This window comes from Schistocerca cancellata, chromosome 7, assembly GCF_023864275.1.
Source record: "Schistocerca cancellata isolate TAMUIC-IGC-003103 chromosome 7, iqSchCanc2.1, whole genome shotgun sequence".
In the NCBI taxonomy this organism is placed as follows: Eukaryota; Metazoa; Arthropoda; class Insecta; order Orthoptera; family Acrididae; genus Schistocerca; species Schistocerca cancellata.
In genome coordinates this window covers 560,503,298-560,528,592 of record NC_064632.1, presented here as the reverse complement: position 1 = coordinate 560,528,592, position 25,295 = coordinate 560,503,298, and the positions used below count along the sequence as shown (strand labels likewise).

Below are 25,295 nucleotides of genomic sequence, written 5' to 3'. Positions count from 1 at the left end.
TAGTATTCACAAGATGAAGACGTCATTAACTTGCCACAGTCCAGTTTTCTCAGTCGACGATATTGAAAGTGATTTTTGGAGTAAGGTTGACATGAATAAGACAAGCATACATGGTGATTGTGAGACACATATTATGTGTGGAGTAGTCTGTAACAAATAAGAACCAAGAACTGAAGTTGGATGCACTGAGAATTATAACACATCAAGTAACGTGCAAGACAATTATCTGACACACAGTGAACCGATGGCAGCTTGTTCACAGCGTGAGATTTTAGTGACTCACCGTTTGGAGCGTGTGTAGTATCCGCATAATGTTGCTACTTAGAAGTATGAACCTAAACTAAATGTTTACCCATCCTGTCCCGCTGGTCAATTTTCCCTGCAGGTTAGACGAATTTTTCTGAGAATCATATTGCACCATTTTACGCTGTCGAACGGCTTCCCACGTGGAGAAATCCTTTGAAACTATCTTGATTATTCTGAAGTCTTGTCTTCGATATCGAACACAACATCACAACTGCCTTTTCCGTGACTTCACCTTTCCTTAAGCGAAACAGAGACAAGATATCCTTAATTCTCTACTCCAAACTTCTGTATACTGCTGTGTTCCCCGTTGTACTCGTCAAATGCAATTAGCGTAAACAAACAAATGTCTCATGAAGAGAACCATCTAAGGCCGAAAGTGGTTGCTATTGAGGTGGCTTATTTGTACACGGCGACTATAGAGCCTCGTCACAGGGACAAATTGGGTTAGACTACACCTTTTGGAAAACAGACTTCCGTAAAGATTAGCAAGAATTTACAAAGATGTGTTTCTATAACCCTTAAGTGAAGCCGGCCGTGCGGTTCTGGGCGCTACAGTCTGGAACCGAGCGACCGCTACGGTCGCAGGTTCGAATCCTGCCTCGGGCATGGATGTGTGTGATGTCCTTAGTTTAGTAAGGTGTAAGTAGTTCTAAGTTCTAGGGGACAGATGACCTCAGACGTTACGTCCCATAGAGCTCAGAGACATCTGAACCATCATCACGGAATCATCCTGTAGTTCGTACGGTGTACACTTCTCTGGAGTGTGACATTAACTACGTTACACCTGACTTTCAGGATGCTCGGCGTTCTTCTTTGTAGGCTGTGTCCCTAGTCTTGTGGAGCATACATATTCACTTTAATGGTTTTAATACAGTACTGACTTTAATGGTTTTAGAGTGAGGACGAAAGTGAATCAGAAAGGTGGGTCCCCGGACTGTGCAACTTCTCTCGCCCCAGATGTAGGCGAGCTTTTGGTGGAATCTACGTCTAGCCAGCGGTCCCAACCTCGCAACCAGCCGCTGGTTACAGCAAACAGGTGCGGAGCTACACCGCCGCTGCGAGTCCGGTCCCTCGGCCGTGATCCGCAAAGAGCAATTTACTGTGCGCGCGCGCAGCATGGATTATGCACCGCGTTTATTGCCCCGCTGACAACTGCGCTCTTTGCCGGCCCTAATTGGCAATCCGCTTAACAGTGTCCGGCGGGCCGCTCTACCTCGCCCGCCCTCCCGTGGCCCGACGATGCGCTGCACTAATTGCGTCACTGCGAGAAAAGCAATGCGCCACGCCCCTCCAGGCCACGGCGGGTTCCCCTAGCCGTCACACTACGACCAGTATCCAAACCCTCCCCCCATCCACAACCCTCCACTCTACACAAAATCCTCACTACCGTCCGACAACCCCGCAGTGCAACTGCACCGGCGGGTGATGGGGCAGCTACAGTAGGACCAGGTAAGCACGGCAGGGGTGTTTCAGCAACGCCAGGAAAAAAAAAACAAATGAAAAAAACAGCAAGTGCAAAACACATGCGTATAGCGCGAAATCGTAAAACTTCTGGCCCAATTTATCTGCTTCCAATCCTGCGATTGGCATAGTGTTTGCGGCGTCCAACGAAGTTGAAGTGTCGGCTTATGGAGAAAGATATTTTAAAAAAGTACGGGGTTCTGCAGAGTTTTCAGTATTTGCAGTAAAACTGAAAATTGTCCCTTTTTTGTCGATAAACTCCTCGCGTGAATATGAGAAAAGCTCTTCCACAAGCATTGGTATTTGTGTTCGTTATTACGCATGGAATCTGTTTCCTACGCCAGAGCTAAAAATGCTTTCGAGAATACAAGATATGAAATGTCCCCTTTAGAACAATTGTACATGACTGTCCTTAAACTGACACACAATATTTTTAGCGCAACGCAATCTGACTTTCAAAAATCCCTACAAAAGAATGGTCCTGACTAATATTCACCTATACCTTTCACAAATCACTTACCTCACAAAAATCTTCGTTACTCAAGCTACAGCAATACAGCGAGCGCCACTACTGCCAGCTAAATAACAGATTCAAACTACGGAAGGCACTAACTACTAGTAGGCATAGTTAGCGAATGAAAGATTTTAATAGAGAACAAACAATGTATTTACCTTAATAGTGTTGAAAACAATAATATACAAAGCAGTTCATAATATCCAGTATAACAAATTTCAAAACTCCGCCATCTCTCTCCCATATCCACCACTGCTGGCGGCTCACCTCCAACTGCCAACGCTACGCGCTGTTCACATCCAGCTGCCGCTGCCCAACACTACAATGGCAGACAACAATGCAAACTAGCCACAGACTGCACACAGCACAGCCAGTGATTTTCATACTGAGCGCTACGTAACGTTGCCGATAAGAAAACATAAACAGCCTACTTACATAAAGAAAACATAAACAGCCTACTTACAAAGACTATGAATATTTCGTTACAGGAAAGAAAAACAGTGAGGTTTAGATTCTAGTAGATAATAAGGTTACTCCTGACGTAACCCAATCTCCTGACGTAAACCATTCGGGAATTTCGTCTAATCGCTTTAGAGAAATCATTAAAAATCTGACTTGTCTGATGCGGAATTAAGACAAACGCTGTCAAGTACAGTTCTATTTTGAGGTTTTATAATTTGGGCATGGAGAGCGCTCGACTCGGGACATGGAAACTCCACGTGTCCATAGATTACCGACGTCTGCGTCACCCACTATGGTGTCGTGATGCAAAATTTTCGGTCCGTCTATAAATGATAAATGAGTAAATGCGATACCTTTGGCGTGTGATGACGATACGACTTTTTATAAGAACTGGGTATTTTGTCTTAGATCGTAAATAACTGCTCAGATCTGCTTTGCCTGTGTGTAGTTTTTGCAAACTGTTTGAATAACTGAATGGTAACTGTTTTCACCGATGGTCAACTCCGTAGTTCGCTTATCTAAACTGTTTGATTCTCGCTTTCATGGCGGAACTAGAAAAATATGTAATTTCATATTTTACTTCTTGGCTGAATTTGTATTTATTAGTTTAGACTCTCACGTTTAGGATCCCCACGTTTCCCTGTAAGTTACGATGCCTTATAGTCGATATAACACAGTCGATATACAATGAGGAGCCAAATAAACTGGTACACCTGCCTAATATGGTGTAAGGCCTCCGCGAGCACGCAGAAGTGCCGCAACACGACTTGGCATGGACTCTACTAACGTCTGAAGTAGTGCTGTAGGGAATTGACTCCACAAATCCTGCTGGGCTGTCCATAAATCGGTAAGAGTTCTAGGGGGTGGAGATCTCTTCTGAACAGCACGTTGCAAGGCATCCCAGATATGCTCCATAACGTTCGCGTGTGGGGAGTTTGGCGGCCAGCGGAAGTGTTTAAACTCAGAGGAGTGTTCCTGGAGCCATTCTGTAGCAATTATGGACGTGCGGGATGTCGCATTGTCGTGCTGGAATCGCCCAAGTGCGTCGGAATGCACAATGGAAATTGGAAATTTGTGGTAAGGACTACGGGACCAAACTGCTGAGGTCATCGGGCCATAGGCATACGCACTACTTAATCTAACTAAACTAACTTGCGCTAAGAACAAAACACACACCCATGCCAGAGGGAGGACTCGAACCTCCTACGGGTGAGGGGGGGGGGGGGACGATAGGACCGTGACAAGTCGCCCTTGCCGCCGGTGTGGCCATGCGGTTCTAGGCGCTTCAGTCTGGAATCCCGTGACCACTACGGTCGCAGGTTCGAATCCTGCCTCGGGCATGAATGTGTGTGATATCCTTAGGATAGTTAGGTTTAAGTAGTTCTAAGTTTTATGACCTCAGACGTTAAGTCCCATACTGCTCAGAGCCATTTGACCCATTTTTGAACAAGACGCCCTTGACCGCATGGTTACCCCGCGCGGCTATGCACAATGGACATGAATGGGAGGAGGTGATCAGACAGGAGGTTTACGTACTTTTCACTTGTCAAAGTAGTACCTAGACACATCAGGGGCCCCATATCACTCCAATTTTACACGTCCCACACCATTACAGACCCTCCACCGGCTTGAAGAGTCTCCTGCTGACATGCGGGGTCCATGGATCCATGAGGTTGTCGCCATACCCGTACACGTCCATCGGCCCGATAAAATTTGAAATGAAACTCGTCCGACCAGGCAACATGTTTCCAGTCATCAACAGTCCAATGTCGGTGTTGATGGGCCCAGGCTAGGCGTAAGGTTTTGTGTCGTGTATTCATCAAGGGTAAACGAGTGAGCCTTCGGCTTCGAAAGTCCATATCGATTATGTTTAATTGAACGTTTCGCACGCTGACTCTAGTTGGTGGCCTAGCATTGAAATATACAGCAATTTGCGGAACGTCTTCAGTCGTTGTTGGTCCCCTTCTTCCAGGAACTTTTTCCGGCCGCGTCATGGAGAGCCCAGTGCATCACTGTACGTTGTTCCGCACCAAATCCGCACAGCGGTCTTACCTTATACCAGGTAGTGAACGGTATCGACGTCGTATGAGGTGGTCGTATAGCAAAGCGCGTTCCTGAAACCTGACAAGGGACGGATGGAAGGGGTAAATTTTCTAGTCTTCGGCTATCAACGATGTGAGGAGTAGTCAGAAAGGACTTGGTCTTTGTACTACATGTTAAGCTGTAGCTCCCAGTTTCCCGCTTGGATAGGTAGGGTAAGTTACAGACACAACATTCTCAGAAATGGCATCCAATTGAAAGACCAGCTCTCGGCCGTTAAGCTACTCAAAACTATTCTTCTTCTTCTTACTCTTCTTCTTCATCTTCTTTTCGACTGGACCTACTTACGACCATGGTGCTCGTTTTGACTCTTCGTATGGGTCTTCTGTTTCTTCTTAGGCCAGAAAGCTTTCATTTTCTGGCTGTGGGGAATCTTCCTCTCAACTATTTTGGTTTACTAGTTCCTTTGCTCTTTTTGCTGATAACAGAAGCTGTGAATCGCCCTTGTGGAGTGAACTGTCGGACCTTGGACAAGCCTTCTTTGGTTTTTACGGGAATTTCAAGTTTCTCTAGGTCTGGTTAGACTGTGGTGTTCTATTTCTTCTTGGAGGCTTTCCCTCTACATGTTGTGTGGGGAAGACGCTGTTCATGAGCCTATCGGTGTTCTCGGAGATGGTACAGCTCACTGTTGTGTCTGATCCTGTAGGTGGCATCCCCTTCTCTTATTATTTCTAATATACTCCTTAGGATTCTCCTTCCTCGAGCTCTAACTTCCTGAACAGATATTTCCTTTTCATTAAGAGGCATTCGGAGGCGTATAATGCAGAGTTCCTTACAACTGAGTTGTAATGTTCAAGTTAAAGTTTCTTGGGAAGGGACATGGAGATGTAAATGTGCTTGCAGTAGTTGTAGATCTACTCCAACTTGGCGCATCTGGTATCTATTACCAGTTTATCATTTTCATCTACCGAAATCCACCTTCCTAAATACTTGACTGTAGGGACTTTACGAATGGTGATGCCTTCTAATTGAATACAGATGTGGCATCCATAATGTTAGTACAGAACTCAGGTTTTTTTTTTATACTGACCATCAGCCTGTTCTTAGGTACTGTGATGCAGAGGTTCTGCAGCTGGTGAGTAGCCCCCGCTATAATGTTGACTAACAAGACAAGATCATCTTCAAATACAAGACACTGTACATCGAGGTTACCTTTCTTTTATTCAATCTTCATTAAAATTCCCACTAGTAGTGCAAGTCTAGTCATTGATAATCTTGTACAGTATGCAACTAAAGAGCTACCATGACAGGCCATTATCATGTCTGTCTCCAATTTAGTGGCAAAACTCCCAGAAAGTTCAACTTTAAATTTGATTTTGCTTTCCACAGAGTGGTCTGACCTTGTGTTGCGGTTGACTTATTAACGTTCTTATTGATTACGTCACTAGAATTTTGTAATCTCCAGTGTCATATCTAAAAAAGAAAAACAATGTGAAGGGGTCTATTTTGCTTCCGTCAACTTACTGTACGTATTACATGTGATTAAACATTTACTAATATACGCAAACGGGCTAAAAAGTTAGGCACCCATAAGACACTTTTCACTCATAGCATGTGACACCGCCTCTTGTCTTGATAAACGTCTCGATACGAGGAATGGATTCCACAAATTTCTTCTTGCATGTCGCATCCAGCTGACGTCACTCGCTAATGATTAGATCACGTAGGGTTCAATGTGCATCCACACGCACATCTATACTCTGCAAACCACTGTGAACTTCATGACAGAAAGTACTTTCTACTACACCAGCTAATAGCACTTCTTCCTGTTACATTCACGTATGGAACGCGGGGATAATGACTATTGAAATGCCTCTTTGTGCCAAAAATATTCTAAAGGTTATATCACATAAATATTTCTTTATTTTCAGGTCATAAAAAATCAGTTTGTTACGAAACGTGCTCGGTTCAAGTTGCGTCTCATCCCAAGTTGTAATACAGATAAAAAACAGCACATTATGAAAAGTTTGTTTTATAATGTGCTGTTTCTAATCCACATAACAACATGGCGTGAGGTCCAACTTGAAATGAACACGATTCATAACAAAAATATTCTTTGCAACCTGGAAACGATAGCGAACTCTGTCGAAACCGGATGTTCTAAGTAACAAATATGTATGGGATCTTGGCTTTAGAATGTTTTTAACAAGTAAAACAGATCGCTCCTTCTCTTCTCAAAATGAGAAATTCAGCGTCATTGTGCGCTGTAATTGATGTAACCTGTTCGTCTCGATCCCTACGGGAGCTGCGGTGTATTGCTAGACTGAAATCTTGTAACTAGGCTTCTTCCGGTCTTTCGTTTTACGTTTTGAAAGTCAGCAAACCACAGACTGGTTAACATATTCCGGCAAGCTGGAGTCTCGACGGGCGTGTGATGGATCCGCGTTAAAAAGCTTACACATTCTTACCATCACTCATTTCAGCGGACAGTTTGAATTGTCTGTGACTGACATCCCTTATGATCTATTTATTTTTAATGTATTCGTTTGTAATCTCAATGAGGCTTTAGATTGATGATATTCGTGTGTGAATGAGACTCAGAGATACTGTGAGGAAACGAAAAAAATGGGCGAAAGAATATCATTACGCAGATAACACATATGCAGACGACATTACGTTCCTGTTTAATACAATATGCATGAGCTTGCTAATAAGATACAAACAGCGTGACGGTGGACGTCACTATTCATTTAAAATTGTTAATGATAATTTGTGATGAATTTCATTAGGGAATATATGTATTGCGATAGTACAATTAAAAGCTCTAACTCTTTGAAGAGGTGCCTATATGACGATTGCAGATTAACACCATCTGTAATTCTTACAGTCTAGTCTTGTTGCTATCAATTATTCTGTAAGACATTATTGAGTGGCAGTATGCAAGAAATTACAGTAGGTAGATTTGTTTGTTTCCGACATTAGCAGTTATACGAAGAGCAGAAGTTACAGATCTTATCAGCATCAGCAGGTCAGTAATGCGCTTCTTCCAGTTCAAACTTTCATCCCAAAGATTATGATAACTGTACCCCGTTTACTGATTCTCGTTCGTGTGGTATATAAATTGTTGGTGTGAATCTATTCCTTGTGTAGAACTCAAAACAGTGCATTTCCTCAAAACTAAAGGAGAGTCCACTTTCTGAGTATCGTTTAATAATTTGTTGAATAATGTCATTGACGATCTGTTCTGTTACATTATTTCTAATGGCATTTATTGTAATACTAATATAGTCTGGAGCATTACAAATTCTGCCTGTTGAACGTCAAATGGGAGGTTATTCATATATTTTAGAAACAGGATCGGATTCAAAACTGGACCACATGGTAGTTTCTTTGTGATTTGTCTCATCTCTAAAACTTCATCTCCTTTCAGCATTGTTTGAATTATTCAACACAACTTTCTGCATACTATTTATTAAGCTGATTCAAACCAGTTTTGTGTAGAGCCATGAATTACATACAACCTATATATCTACACAGTTAAATACCTATAATCTACACAATTAAGCACATTGGAAGGATCACAAAAAATATTATCTTGCGATATTTTAGTACTTCGTTCTTGTAATTTTGACAACTGCATGTGCAAATAACATTCTCAGTCGAGATATACTTCTGGAATAGAAGCTGTGATTTGCTAAGTTAAATATTTCCACTTAAATGTGAGACTTCTCTTCGTACATCACTTTTTCAAATATTTCGGAAAATACATCAGTAAGGGAGTTGGATGATTATTATTTACTGCTTTCTTTTCACATTTCTTACAAAGAAGTTTAAAAATATTGCCTATTTTATTCAGTCTGAAAAATTCCCTACCAGCGATTTGGTACATCTGTCAATAAGGACATTACTTATTAAGTTAAACCAACTTTTCAGAATTCTGTTTGAAGTTCTATCAACGCCACGTAAGGTTCTGTTTGTTACCAGAATTTTTATAATTCTGTTAATCGAAGCAATGAATATTAGTGCTACTTCTAGTCGCCTAATGTTTTGTGGAGTGACTCTTTTAATAAATTCTCTAGCTTCTTTAATTGACTGTATTTACACATTGTTTGCAACTTGTTAATTGTCAGTCAGAACATGGTCTGTTAGTTTGTTACACACTGACCTGTCTTTGTGTCACCCATTTCACAGTATCTAGTATAGTTTTAGTCCTTTTATCTGTTTTATTAATTTCTGTTGGGACCTGCTTATTTTTGGACAGTTGGTTGGCTTTCCTTAAAATGTCACGATATCTTTTTTGTAGAATACAGTTTATATCGGATCTTGAGGGTTTTTTGCCTTAGATGCAGTTTTAATCCCTTTAGATCTCCACGGCTTATTTGCTTTTTAATAAACGTTAGAAGAAAGCTCCTTTTAAATATTGACACAAAATTACTACGGAATGTATTGAATTTCACTATAGCATCCATTTTTACTCGTATATATTGGGCAAGTCACTTAAAACGTAACACCCCTTTTATTTTGTGAATGGTTACACATACCGAAACGCTGTTTTCGCAAATGTTAGTGCACCACGGGATACGTATGGTTTTTTGTGGTTAATGTCTTTAGCCCTAGTATCAACTGCGATATTGATGTAAATATGTTCTTCTAAATGGAACTGTAAACTTTTTATAACTGCATTCGGTAACTCTTGAGAAGACAATTACAATGAAATAGCGTTGTTAATACTGACGTTGAAACTTGTCGTAAGAATTTCGAGAAATGTTCTAGAATGTGAGATCACGGTGGTCGCAAATGGCATTTGCGGTGCAAACACAGTCAAGCAGCACCTCGAACCACGCTGCGTAGTTATGCACCGTAAGGTAGGCCTGCGCTACGACAATAAAGCTTTATTTCCCCTTGAACCAGCTTTCGACCTAGACGCAGGTTCTCCTGTGAATGTTGTATATGGAGGTACGACATAGGCTAGAATCCAGCGTATCACATAAGGCTTAGGGAAACTATTTCACATTTGTGTATCCCCCCAGTTTTACGTCAGGTGAAACAGGGAAATCAACAGTTCTTTCTCCAAAAACAAAGAGGACTGATGCGCTGCGAAAAGCAACTACTGTATTAAATGTATGTTAGAAGAAAGGTTTGACCGCTCTTTCCTGTATGTGGCTGTGTGCTGGTCAGAGGTGAAACACACGTTGTCAGACAATCTCTTCCAACACTGCTCTAAATTATATCACGTGGGATATATTCGTTGAACTAAACATTTTATTAAAAATTCTTTAGTGACCACGTGTACGCCGCAAAATAAATACTCTGAACAAAACGTCGTTTTATGCTGAACGTAAGCGCATAATGACAATGATACCAGCTACGTGCAATACACGCTTTCGACATATTTGGCGCTGAGACTGGTTTGATGCAGCTCTCCATGCTACTCTATCCTGTGCAAGCTTCTTCATCTCCCAGTACCTACTGCAACCAACATCTTTCTGAATCTGCTTAGTGTATTCATCTCTTGGTCTCCCTCTACGATTTTTACCCTCCACGCTGCCCTCCAATACTAAATTGGTGATCCCTTGATGCCTCAGAACATGTCCTACCAACCGATCCCTTCTTCTTGTCAAGTTGTGCCACAAACTTCTCTTCTCCCCAATCCTATTCAATATTTCCTCATTAGTTATGTGATCTACCCATCTAATCTTCAGCATTCTTCTGTAGCACCACATTTCGAAAGCTTCTATTCTCTTCTTGTCCAAACTATTTATCGTCCATGTTTCACTTCCATACATGGCTACACTCCATACAAATACTTTCAGAAATGACTTCCTGAGACTTAAATCCATACTCGATGTTAACAAATTTCTCTTCTTCAGAAACGCTTTCCTTGCCATTGCCATCTACATTTTATATCCTCTCTACTTCGACAATCATCAGTTATTTTGCTCCCCAAATAGCAAAACTCCTTTACTACTTTAAGTGTCTCATTTTCTAATCTAATTCCCTCAGCATCACCCGACTTAATTCGACTACATTCCATTATCCTCGTTTTGCTTTTGTTGATGTTCTTCTTATATCCTCCTTTCAAGATATTGTCCATTCCGTCCAACTGCTCTTCCAAGTCCTTTGCTGTCTCTGACAGAATTACAATGTCATCGGCGAACCTCAAACTTTTTATTTCTTCTCCATGGATTTTAATACCTACTCCGAATTTTTCTTTTGTTTCCTTTACTGCTTGCTCAATATACAGATTGAATAACATCGGGGAAAGGCTACAACCCTGTCTTACTCCCTTCCCAACAACTGCTTCCCTTTCATGCCCCTCGACTCTTATAACTGCCATCTGGTTTCTGTACAAATTGTAAATAGCCTTTCGCTCCCTGTATTTTACCCCTGCCACCTTTAGAATTTGAAAGAGAGTATTCCAGTCAACATTGTCAAAAGTCGTATTTTTGGTGTCACCGCCAGACACCACACTTGCTAGGTGGTAGCTTTAAATCGGCCGCGGTCCATTAGTACATGTTGGACCCGCGTGTCGCCACTGTCAGTAATTGCAGACCGAGCGCCACCACACGGCAGGTCTAGAGAGACGTACTAGGACTCGTCCCAGTTGTACGGACGACTTTGCTAGCGACTACACTGACGAAGACTTTCTCTCATTTGCCGAGAGATAGTTAGAATAGCCTTCAGCTAAGTCCATGGCTACGACCTAGCAAGGCGCCATTAACCATATCTAGAGAGAGTCTCACTTGTATCATCAAGAATGCTGTATACAAATGATGGATTAAAGTTAAGTATTACAGAAGCTACGTACTTTTCTTTATAGCATTCATTACGTATCCTGTTTCAGACCTCAGCAAACCTGCTTGAATTTAACGCGTGCATTTCGGCTACTTCCGAGTGGCGTGGCTGTCTTGATACGCCACAACAGTTCCCCAATGAAATTTCGTGTGATGACGCACCATAAGTTTATGCTGCACGGCCGTTGATGTTGCACATGACGAAGTCAGTGCGGATTTTCGGCTACCCAGCTGTGCAAGTAACGCAAATTTACATTGGCCGGGGCGGGGGGGGGGGGGGGGGGGGGTGGCGGGGGGTAGTAAACACAGATTCATCGTTAAAGAGCACACATTGGAGAAACCGACAAAATTATGTAAAACGGCCTAAATCACGGTCGTCGAGTGCCTGATGTAATAACAGGTGAGAAGGATGGAAATTCTGTCGATGCAGATACGAATGACACTCGTCTGGCTGATTCCACATTCCTTTGCAATTTGCCCCATAGCACCGTGCGGATTCATTAGCCTCGTTGCCAGACCAGCTTCTTCGTATTGTCTGTCAGTTGCTGTCTTCTTTCTTGATCTCTTTATGACGAACAAGCAACGTGTACGTACAAGCGTTTTAATAATTGGAGCAACTGCATGGCACGTCAGACGTTTGCGATCCAGATGGATAGCCCTAAGCCGCTGTACTGTTTTTACTGCATTTCCTTTACATTCACCAGATAAAATAAGTATATAAAATGTCTCCTCATTGGAGTACATGTCTGCACGCAACGATTGTTGAAGCAGAAATGAGCGGCCTGCAGAGCAGAGAAATAAACAGGCAAATATGTTGACATTCTCACACAGCGAGGCATGAGAGCTCTGCTTGGCGAAGTTTACAACGTGTTCACATATTCTGGGACATCTCTCGAACTTTTTTACGACAAGTTGAAAACGTATACATTAACAAATGCTGTATCACTGTAACTGTCTTCTCAACAGCTATCGATTGCTGTTATAAAAAATATACGGTTCCATTTAAAATAACCTACTTGCTTCAGTATCATAGTGGGTACCAGCGTTGAAAACATTCACCAAACAAAAAATTACATGCCTCCCGACGTTCTAACATTTGTCTAAACCCGCGTTTCGAGATGCGTAGCCGCTCACGAAATAAAGGAAGTGTTAGGTCTTACGTGACTCACCCTGTATACATCATCCCATACTACCCCCTTACTTTATTGTTAGAACACTACAACCCATGCCGGCGGCTATGGCCGAACAGTTCTAGGCGCTTCAGTCTGGAGCCTCGCTGCTGCTACGGTCGCCGGTTCGAATCCTGCCTCAGGCATGGATGTGTGTGATGTCCTTAGGTTAGTTAGATTTAAGTAGTAGGTTCTAGGGGACTGATGACCTCAGAAGTTGAGTCCCATAGTGCTCAGAACCATATGAACCATACTACACCCAATTCTCATTAATAAGGCCCACTGCGTTGCATTAACTTGCTCAGAGTCTTAAGTCACCAAAAAATTGTATTTGTGAACAAGAAGAATGTAAGGGATCGCGCTTGATGTCGTGATTGGTAGGCAACCTCAACAAAAACCAACATGACGTATTGTGCGTGTATCAGTGGGAAGATCGTTTGCTGTTTGATTGCACGAGTGGCGAACAGTCGCTATAAACAGTCACATCCATGGAATATCTGAGAGATAATTAAGCGAGAATGACCACACGAACACAGTCACAGAAAAGGCAAATACTGGACTGAAATTAACTTCAAGAATCCTCAATAAATGCAGTCCATGATGGGAAGAAGTATATCTTACAAAACTCTCGTTCGATCGACGTCTGAGTACTGTTCAGACTGCGGCCCACCTCAGGTTGGACGGACACTTGCTGTAAACAACCACCTCAGTATCCTCTAGCCTATATACTTGTAAGAACATATGATGACATGAACAGCCGCACGTCTGTTGAATTATAACAAAACTGCTCTGAAAATGCCGAAATATAGGTTTACAATCATACTAAAAACTAACGGGATTGCGATTGACTGCTGTGTGCCTCTCCTTCCTCTCTGGCTCAGCCACATAATGGTTCAACGATATTTGTTACAGCGTGCAGTGTTACAAGAATATATGCGAAGAATATTGTACATCAGTATAAAACTACAATAATGTTGCAGTTGCAAGGTTCGCAGGAGAGCTTCTGTAAAGTTTGGAAGGTAGGAGACGAGATACTGGCAGAAGTAAAGCTGTGAGGACCGGGCGTGAGTCGTGCTTCGGTAGCTCAGTTGGTAGAGCACTTGCCCGCGAGATGCAAAGGTCCCGAGTTCGAGTCTCGGTCGGGCACACAGTTTTAATCTGCCAGGAAGTTTCATATCAGCGCACACTCCGCTGCAGAGTGACAATCTCATTCTGGAAACGTCCCCCAGGCTGTGGCTAAGCCATGTCTCCGCAGTATCCTTTCTTTCAGGAGTGCTAGATCTGCAAGGTTCGCAGGAGAGCTTCTGTAAAGTTTGGAAGGTAGGAGACGAGATACTGGCAGAAGTAAAGCTGTGAGGACCGGGCGTGAGTCGTGCTTCGGTAGCTCAGTTGGTAGAGCACTTGCCCGCGAAAGGCAAAGGTCCCGAGTTCGAGTCTCGGCCGGGCACACAGTTTTAATCTGCCAGGAAGTTTCACGATCACTTTGTTTACAGTGAGACCAATGTGGCGCGTCTGGAGGGAACACACTTACCGGCAGCTCCTTGATGCTGAGGTCGGGCCTTCGACTGCCGACGGGCTCGTCGTTGATGTAGAAGGAGAGCTGCGCCGCCGGCCTGGACGGGGGCGCCGAGCAGTTGGCCCTCAGCAGGTCCCCCGGGTAGTAGCGCTCGCGCTCCGCCACCAGCGTGGGCGGGCCCTCGGGCAGCGCTGCAACACGGGCAGGCAGCGTGCGTCACAACACTTTGCTGTAGCTGCCAAAAGGGTGTGGAAGAGTACTGTCGCAGACCAAACGCACCGCCTGACAAAGTGTGTAAGCACCAAAAACCTCTGTACTGTGCTACGAAGCGTCCCACAGGGTTTCATTCTGGGTCCTCTCACTTGTTATGTCACCTTAATTACTTGGTAATGTATGATCGGGTAAATTGTTAAACGAAATTTGTGCCAGTGTAAGGTTCAGTACTGGAATTAAGCTTCAAGGGGAAAGGAGATCAATGATGCGGTACGCTGATGACACTGCTATGTCTCAAATGGCTCTGTGTACTAACATCTGAGGTCATCAGTCTCCGACACTGCTATCCTCAGCGAAAGTGAACAAGAATTACCTGATCTGCTGGATAGAATGAACAGTCTAATGAGTATAGAATATGGATTGAGAGTAAATTGAAGAAAGATGAAAGTAATGAGTAGTAGCAGAAATGAGGACAGCGAGAAAATTAACATCAGGTTTGATTGTCACAAAATAGTTAAGGAATTCTGCTACCTAGTCAGCAAAATAACCAATGAAGGATGGAGCAAGGAAAGCATTAAGAGGAGACTGGCACTGGCAAAAAGGGCATTCCTGGCCAAGAGAAGTCTACTAGTATCAAACGTAGGCCTTAATATGAGGAAGAAATTTCTGAGACTGTTCGTTTGGAGTACAGCATTGTGTGGAAGTGAAACATGGTCTGTGGGTGTGGGTAAACCAGAACGGAAGAGAATCGAAGCATTTGAGATGTGGTGCTGAAGACGAATTTTGAAAATTAGATGTACTGAAAAGGTAAGGAATGAGGAGGTTCTGCCCAGAATCGGCGACGAAAGGAATATGTGCACAACGCTGTCAAGGAGAAGGGAGAGGATGATAGGACATCTGTTAAGACCTCAGGGAATGACTTCCACGGAACTAGAGTGAGCGGTATAGGCCAAAAACTGTAGAGATTGGAATACATCCAGCAAATAATTGAGGACGTAGGTTACAAGTGCTACTCTGAGATGAAGAGGTCGGCACAGAAGAGGAATTCGTGGCGGGCCGCATCAAACCAGTCAGAAGTCTAACGACCCAAAGAAAAAGACATTTCAAGGTAGGGAGGACGCCGAGGACGGGTAGAGATCAAGCACCCTTCATATTCACGTTGTATATTAGTAGCGTCGCAGACGGTATTATCAGTAATCTCCGACTATTTTCAGATGCTGCAGTTCTTTGTAAAAAAGTACTGTCTGATAACAACTGGCCAGATATTTCTTCCCGTCATGATAAATTTTCGAAGAGTAGTAAACACTGACAACTTGCTATAAATGGTCACGAATGTAATGTAAAAATGTGCGCTTCATAGCATCGTGTGACTACAGTACCAATGAGCCACATCATCTCTTATAAATACCTGGGTGCTGAAATTTGTGGAGACAGGAAATTGAACGAACGTATAGGCTCAGTCGCGAGTAAAATAAGTGATAAACGTCAGTTTGATTTCTAGAATACTGAATAATACAAGCATGGTGTATTGAATGTATACAAAGACGGCTACCACGAATGGTCGCAAATTTGTTTGCCTCAGGAGAGTGTCTCGGAAGTGCTGAAAAATGTGAAGATACACGTCCCGTGTACGGCTTAAGCCTAATTACAGTGTTTAAAGAACCAACATTAATTGAGAATTTAGGAACATTCCACAGACACCAGTGCATATTTCCCGTACGAACAGTAAACACGACATTAGAATAATTATAACGAGCACAGAGACAATTAAGCAATAATTCTTTCCGTGATCGAAAGGCGAATGGAAACTGGAAGGAATCTTATTCTGTTGTGCAAAACCAAGTAGCGTGCGTCATATACTTGACAGTAGTTTGCATATTATAGATGTAGATGTAGATGTTCTCATGTTGCATGGATTCCTGGTAGAGATGTTTCTGACAGGTGAGAAGAAGTCAAAGATGCACAGAACGACATAGCTCATATTATAACAGTACAGTGCAGTTATCAATAACAGTGTAAAATATATCATTTTTCAGTATCCCCCTTTGAACGAAGTCGAATTACTGTTAAGCTGATTGCCCCTGGTAGCTGAGTACGTACTTGCTTCAGCAGTACATATACTAAAACTGGAACGATACAGAGAAGATTAGCTGCCGGCACGGTAGCTCAGCGTGTTGGGTCAGAGCGCTGGTTGGCCTCTGTAATAAAATACTGAGTGAAAGCATCCACAACGGACTTGAACGGATGACATGTGACGTCCGCAACGACCAAACACAACGATCAACAACGAACGAAATGAAAAAAAAAAAGTGGTCAGCACGACGGAATGCCATGCCAAACGACCCGGGTTCGATTCCAGTCTAGGTCGGAGGTTTTCTCCGCTCATCGACTGGGTGTTGTGTTGTCCTAATCATCATCATTGCGTCCCCATCAACACGCAAGTCGCCGAATGGCGTCAACTCTAAAGACTTTCACCAGGCGACCTGTATACCCAACGGGAGGCCCTAGCCACACGGCATATTCATTTTACTCTTACGCTTAACCGTATTACGCACTACACGCTTACTGTATTCTGTGAGGTTGTCGTTTATGTAAAAATCCATGCCTCAGGATCAACACGAAGACTGTGCTGCATGGAAAAATTTTTCTTCTCTGTGATATTAAACATCTTCCTTGCTCTTGTGTTCTGATCTGAAAATTCTTGGACACGATCACAGTCCTCATGAGAATATGTTAGTGTCATTCATTTGCTGCCTCTAAAAGTCAACAAAGAGAAATCACATAGGAATTGAAGACCTTAATTGGCATTGGGAACTGATTTATTAATTTTTCCCTAGTTTAAGCTTGTGGCCTAGGTAGATATATTCATCAGCAGCTTCTATAGGCTGGTTTCTGTAAGTGGTTGGTTGTCTTGACTTAGTACTTTTGTTTTATTTATCTTTTCCAAGCAAATCATAGGTTTTAGCTCTTAGAGCGTACTGTTTAGTTCTTTCTGATTTTCAGTAATGAGCACAAAATCATCGGCGAAGTGTACATGATTCAAACATATATCACTGATTTATGTACCTCTGCTACTCCAGTCTAGTGACGTGAGTACATCTTCAACTGCAAGGGTGAACAGTTCCGGAGAGATGGTGTCACATTGACGAACTCCTTTGCGTGCGGCGATCTTACCGGTGATAAGATCTCCATCCACCGTTATTGTTTAGGCAGAACTAGTGGTGAAAAATTTCTTCTGACACCGAGATTCGAACAGGTGTCATCCCAGTGGAGGACTGCTGTGCTGACCTCGGAGGTCAGACGCCGGAAATATCGCCGGCGTGGCCCTTCACACTGTAGTGGCTGGAGTTCCTACCGTGCGGCTGTTCAGCGGCGGCCGTTTTCCACCAACATGCAATGATTGGCCCGATCGCATGTTCTGTATTTCATACTGCTGAAGATGAGATTTTAAAATCTCGAAACCGGTCATGGTTTGAATAAAAATTATTACAACTGAAGTGGATTTCTCTAAATTAATTATAATGCCTCTCAGTTGCGGATGTCCTACGTACCAAGTCTTGTGAAGTCTTGCTCAGTTTTGAGGGCATGTGACGGGAAGTCTCTTTGCTAACACCTATTTGACCTACACAGTCGTTAACTTGAGTCCTTCTTACGACCACGCCTGTGTCGCCAGCTTGTTATTCCAATATCTCTCTTCTTTTTTAAAACATTTCTCAGTGTTTTGGGCCAATGAACAGTTCCCTAGCAACTTCCCTGTTTGAATCTGTTGTAGTTTTTAGCACTAAAACTAATTTCTGTTTGCTCGTTGAAATATTCTTCTTCCTTCCCATAACATAACTCGAATACCTTACGTTGTTGGTAGCACTACACTCTGTAACCACCCACCCACCCACCCACACACTCACACACACACACACATACACATACAGATCACAAAATGAAAAGTGCAAGTAATGTGTTACAATAAACTTGAGTGAAAAAACGCCGGAAATCGGCCAGCAGGAGCATGAGGACCGAAGGAACACATGTCCAGGACCACGCATACGGACTAATATGGACTAACAACTCTGGAAATCGCCACTGAAAATGTTTCGCAAATAAAAGAAGCGAAATGCGTATGGAAAAGACAAACTGCCCTTCATTTAGCTGCATAGACGAAACACACCTGCATACATACTTTGCAGGGACCTTTTACAGATACGTAGGACCGTAGTAACATCATAACAATTGTGTTTAACAACGATAAACATACAAAATATGAAGTTGCTACTTATTGCGACTTGGTTTCATTCCGGACTAAAGGAAAAAGCATTTTCACACTTCAGCATCTATTAGTACGTGCAAAATGTCACAATGTACTGTGACGCCATCTAGCGGCATAATTACGTGTTACTGGCACAGGCCCTCTTTTCAAATTAGTATCTAACAGCTTGTCTAAGAGATTTATAAATCGTGCTGACTATATCTATTTTTAAATCTTGCAAATAAAATTCTCTTCCTAAAATATATTATTTTAAATCACTTGGTAATAGTTCCGACTGATGTACGAGGTGTTTTCAGAAGGTAAGGCGACTTTATATTTTTATTAAAAAGTACTTATTTATTCATCAACCTTCATGTTGTCCCCTTCAAAGCAATCCCCCTCACATACATTACACTTTGCCAACGGTTCTTCCAATCCCCGAAGCACTTCTTATAAGCATTTTTTGGCACAGCGTTGAGTACTTCCAGCGATGCCATTTTTATTTCCTCAGTCGTTGAAGATCTTCGTCCTTTCATTGGTCTCTTCAGTTCTCGGAACAGGAAAAAGTTGCAGCGGGCGAAATCCGTTGAATATGTTGGCTGAGGCGTGATTGACGTGTTGCTTTTGGCCACAAAATCTATCACAAGCAACGATGAATGAGCAGGTGCACTGTCGTGATGCAAAAGCCATGAATTGTTTTCCACAATTCCGGAAGTTTTCTGCGTATTACTTCTCGCAATCGACGCATAACGTCAAGCTAACATTCCTTATTGACCGTACGACGTTGAAGCAAAAAAAAAACCGTAACTGAAAAAAACAGTGTGCAAAACTTTGACATTTGATCGAACTTGGCGTGCTTTTTTCAGTCTTGGCTCTCCGAGATGCTTCCATTGGGACGCTTGGGCTTTGGTTTCGACGTCATAGCCACAAATCCATGTTTCGTCACCAGTTATTACCCTTTTGAGCAAATCAGGGTCATCACTGACGTCATTCTAGAGCTCCTGAGCGATGCCCATGCGACAGTTCTTCTGATCAAAATTGAGAAGTTTTGGAGCAAACTTCGCTGACACACATCTCATGCCCAAAACATCCGAAAAAATTGCATGACGCAAGGCAACATTCCAACATCATCAGCAACTTCTCTTACGGTAATTCGACGATTTTTCAAAATAATGTTTTCACAGCTTCGACGTTATCATCCGTTGTTGATGTGCTGGCGCGTCCAGAGCGAGGTTCGGTACTGGCATTTTCTCGGCCATCGTGGCAGAGCTTGTACCACTTGTAAACTTTTTTTTTTACTTACAGCAGATTCACTGTATGGCTCTGTCAACATTTCAAGTGTTTTAGGACACTTGATTCCATTTTTCACACAAAATTTGATGCAAATTCTTTGCTCCCTTTGTTTATAATAATCGAAAATCGGCAAGCACACTAAAACACGTCTAACCTATCTGTCAAAAACACACGAAATATGCTGTACACTTGAAACTGTGGACATATGTTCGGAACATGTGTACCAACATAAGAAAGAATCGATAACCGAATGTACGTTTTCCGCACAATTTGAAAAGTCACCTTACTTTTTGAACAGCTCTCGCATGGTTCTAAAACTATCAACATTCAAGTAAAAATCAAGTAAGGTGAAGTGAAATAAGAGAATATTGCGTTCAAATTAAGTGGAAATATTTTTCTGAAACGTAACATAGCATAAAATTTGACTGAGGCTCAGCCAAAGTAAGTATCTCCACCATCACATACGTGAATCCGTGTGGCGTAGATGGAGCCAACTGAAACGGTTTCCGTACGCTCTAGAATGCGCAGGACTGTTCGCAGGGAACACAGACGTCTGGCGACGAATAGGTGGAGGTGCGTGTTTTTTTTTTCTGTATGGTAGCCGTGCGCGGCTGGTGTTTCTTTGACTGCATTCCCGTCGGAAGCACTCATTTCCTCGGCGGCAGCGATTAATCCGGCGCCCGGTTAAAAGCGCTCCGGCGGTCGTCGCTGGAGCTCAAACGCGGTTTCCCTCCCAAAAGACAATTGTTTTCTTTTGTTCCTGGGCAGTCCGTTTGCAGGAGTCGCCCGCCCCCCTCCTTGTCCTAACTCTGTGTTACTCTTGTCGGGAGACTCTCTCTTTTCCCCTGCACGACTTAAACGTTTCTGCCTGCATACGCTCCAGCTTGCTTTACAGTATAAACTGCATAAAATACTAGCTCGTGCCTGTACTATGTTGGGTCCTTTCAGCTACATTTATTAATTTCATTACGACATTTTTGAATAAATGCTTCACTGGATTCTTGCCCCGTCAGATACACGAGTATAAAATCCGAAACATTCGGCGACTTCCACAGTCGTCATCGTGACGAGATTTCAATGCGCCCTGTGGTACTGTCGCATTTAGTTGGCCGAATTATGTCATAGGTACATTACGAAGCCACGTAACTTCCTTATGATAACAGAGATGTTGGATGCCTCAGTTTATTCCTCTGCTGCCTTTCGGCATTAAACTTTTACGCACCACCAAAAGTGGATCTACTGTCCAGCTAAAGTTATTGCTACAAATTCTGATCCCAACAGCTTCTTTGGTCACAGAAACCTAGTAGATACGTGGGATAATATTTCCATTTCAGCAAACGTACTCCTATGTCTGTGATGAGACTACTAAATTTTGTTTACCAGTAGATAATACATACTGATCTGCGTCTTGGTGCACAAGGCCTACATACATTGGATAAGAAAGCAGTTTTATGCATGTCGGTACATAGAGATTAAGATGTTTATGGCAAGGAGCGCATGGATTTTGAGATCGGAAACCGAAAAATGTATTCCATAACAACGGCTATAGCGATCGAGATATTAAGTTAGTCATGAATCTGAAACAAAGATACAATCATCACAAGGTTATCTGCCTATAGCATACTTTTCGTTCTTTTTTTTTTTCTTTGTTGAGTTTCGAGTCTCTCCAAAGGGGGCGGGCTGGCAGCAGCTTAGTATGCCGCTCTTCAGCCTACAGGTTTCGTTTTAAAACAAGGAAGATAATAAAGAATAAAAACAGGCGATAAAATCGGAGACTTAAATGGTAACATGGCGAAAAAGTCGTGAACTTGAAACATAGAACAAAGGGATGATCATGCTAATAAAATACATATGAAACAGGTAAAATAATAGACAGAGAATTAAAAAAAACACTGCGACAGTCTGGTTTCTGTTTGCAAAAGACATAAAATTCACACCCAGAGACAGCATGGTTTCTGTTCGCAACACTTTGGAAAGACGAACAACACTGAACATTCACTTGAACACTACACTAAAAAGTTGGCAAATATGACATACCACAGCCGAGAGCAGATGGGGGGAAACTGGACAGATGATGGGAAAATAAAAATGGGGGAAGGAGAGGAAAAACGAAGGGGGGAGGGCGGAAAGGACCCAATGGAGAATGAGGACCCATAAGAGGAGTGGGAGGTGCTGGGCAGACGCGACAGGAGGTGGGGAAGGCAGAGGAGGGGAATACAAAAGGACTAGGGGGGGGGGAGAAGGGAGGTAGGGAGAGGTTAGGCGGGGAGAAAGCAAGATGGAATGGGGCAAAGACGGAGCCCAGGGAAACGACAGAGGAAAGGAGGGGGGGGTGAGGATCAGAGTTGATAGGAGGGATAAATGGAGGGAGAGAGAGCATCGTCCGGGAGTTGATTGAAGCCACCTTGGGAAAGGAGTCGAAGGGTGTAGAGGTGGAGGGTAGGAGGGACACAACAGTGAAGGTGTGGCAGAGGGCAGGGATGGGAGAGGAGCAACCAGGGGGTCAGGGGGATCAAGGCGGCGGGAGGTGTAGCGTATGCGGATATGTTCGAGGAATAGGAGCAGATGGGGGAAAGGAATGAGGTCAAAGAGGATCCGCGTGGGGGACGGGAGGCGTATACAGAAGGTGAGGCAGGGTGCATGACGCTCAAGGATCTGGAGGGACTATAGAATTTGGGGGGGGGGGCAGATATCCAGGTGGGACTGGCATAACAGAGGATGGGACGGATTAAGGATTTGTTGGTGAGGAGGATGGTAGAGGAGTGCAACCCTCATGTCTGCCCAGAGAGGAGTTTGAGGAGTCGGAGGCGGTTGTGGTTTCGTTCTTCGTAGCTACTACAAATAAAAAAGGCAGAAGGCTGCGTAGAATCGGTATTCGGTCCATCTTTCGACCACTCAACGAACTTAAAGAGATACTGTGCTCAGTAAAAGACAGTCCTGGTCATGGTCTTCCTGGGATTTATAGGAGGAGCGTAACACTTTTTTTCTCGGCCAGTTTCTGTTGAATAAGTTGAGAACTTGTTGTGGGACATCGTGGAATATTCCCGCTTCAACTCTTAAAGTTTCACGAAGCTCCGACAGGTGGCAGCGCTATACGTAGCCTTCAAATTGGTGTCCGTAACGGAGGTGTGTTCCAAGCAGACGGCTGTCATTGAGGTTCTTTTCGTGGAAAATCGGAGCATCCCAGATCTTCGAAGGCGCTGAACAAAGGCACAGTGAGCCGCTGGGCGCGGCGTCCGTCATAATCGCACCAGGGTCGCACAAACCTGTACGATATCACGCGTACCGGCTGGCTGCAAACAGCTGTGATTCCTGCAATTTTGGAATTGAAGAAACGGCTTCAGCGTGTTCGTTGTCACAAAAATGCAAACAAAAATCTTCCCCAAGACAACGCAAGGCCTCAGACAAGTCTGTGCACCCTAGAGGAGCTCACAGAAGTTTATTTCATTGTTCTTCGTCACCTGCCCTACAGCCCGGATCTCGTACCTTCCAACTTCGATCTCTTTGGCCCAATAAAGGATGCACTCCACGGGAAGCAGCACATGGATGATCTACATCTACATCTACATCTACATCTATACTCCGCGAGCCACCTTACGGTGTGTGGCGGAGGGTACTTATTGTACCACTATCTGATCCCCCCTTCCCTGTTCCATTCACGAATTGTGCGTGGGAAGAACGACTGCTTGTAAGTCTCCGTATTTGCTCTAATTTCTCGGATCTTTTCGTTGTGATCATTACGCGAGATATATGTGGGCGGTAGTAATATGTTGCCCATCTCTTCCCGGAATGTGCTCTCTCGTAATTTCGATAATAAACCTCTCCGTATTGCGTAACGCCTTTCTTGAAGTGTCCGCCACTGGAGCTTGTTCAGCATCTCCGTAACGCTCTCGCGCTGACTAAATGTCCCCATGACGAATCGCGCTGCTTTTCGCTGGATCATGTCTATCTCTTCTATTAATCCAACCTGGTAAGGGTCCCATACTGATGAGCAATACTCAAGAATCGGACGAACAAGCGTTTTGTAAGCTACTTCTTTCGTCGATGAGTCACATTTTCTTAGAATTCTTCCTATGAATCTCAACCTGGCGCCTGCTTTTCCCACTATTTGTTTTATGTGATCATTCCACTTCAGATCGCTCCGGATAGTAACTCCTAAGTATTTTACGGTCGTTACCGCTTCCAATGATTTACCACCTATGGCATAATCGTACTGGAATGGATTTCTGCCCCTATGTATGCGCATTATATTACATTTATCTACGTTTAGGGAAAGCTGCCAGCTGTCGCACCATGCATTAATCCTCTGCAGGTCTTCCTGGAGTACGTACGAGTCTTCTGATGTTGCTACTTTCTTGTAGACAACCGTGTCATCTGCAAATAGCCTCACGGAGCTACCGATGTTGTCAACTAAGTCATTTATGTATATTGTAAACAATAAAGGTCCTATCACGCTTCCTTGCGGTACTCCCGAAATTACCTCTACATCTGCAGATTTTGAACCGTTAAGAATGACATGTTGTGTTATTTCTTCTAGGAAATCCTGAATCCAATCACAAACCTGGTCCGATATTCCGTAAGCTCGTATTTTTTTCACAAAACGTAAGTGCGGAACCGTATCAAATGCCTTCCTGAAGTCCAGGAATACGGCATCAATCTGCTCGCCAGTGTCTACGGCACTGTGAATTTCTTGGGCAAATAGGGCGAGCTGAGTTTCACATGATCTCTGTTTGCGGAATCCATGTTGGTTATGATGAAGGAGATTTGTATTATCTAAGAACGTCATAATACGAGAACACAAAACAGATTGACGTAAGCGAAATAGGCCTATAATTATTCGCATGTGATTTATGACCCTTCTTGAAAATGGGAACGACCTGCGCTTTCTTCCAGTCGCTAGGTACTTTACGTTCTTCCAGCGATCTACGATAAATTGCTGATAGAAAGGGGGCAAGTTCTTTAGCATAATCACTGTAGAATCTTAAGGGTACCTCGTCTGGTCCGGATGCTTTTCCGCTACTAAGTGATAGCAGTTGTTTTTCAATTCCGATATCGTTTATTTCAATATTTTCCATTTTGGCGTCCGTGCGACGGCTGAAGTCAGGGACCGTGTTACGATTTTCCGCAGTGAAACAGTTTCGGAACACTGAATTCAGTATTTCTGCCTTTCTTCGGTCGTCCTCTGTTTCGGTGCCATCGTGGTCAACGAGTGACTGAATAGGGGAGGTAACTGATGCAGTAAGACGTTGGAACGGACATCGACCAGTTAAGTGTGACTAGGGCC

The 25,295-nt window shown here is 43.3% G+C and overlaps 1 protein-coding gene and 1 non-coding gene across 2 annotated transcripts in view; one reads left to right on the top strand and one right to left on the bottom strand.

Moving 5' to 3' along the window:
* The window catches only part of LOC126092904 (uncharacterized), a 930,835-nt gene that overhangs the window by 208,477 nt on the left and 697,063 nt on the right, over window positions 1-25,295 (bottom strand). The window contains exon 4 of the mRNA XM_049908633.1: window positions 14,278-14,453. Coding sequence (XP_049764590.1) covers window positions 14,278-14,453 — 176 coding nt within the window. The remainder of the gene's footprint in view (window positions 1-14,277; window positions 14,454-25,295) is intronic.
* Trnas-cga (transfer RNA serine (anticodon CGA)) lies at window positions 14,120-14,194 on the top strand. The gene has a single exon. It is a non-coding gene; the product is annotated as a tRNA-Ser (tRNA).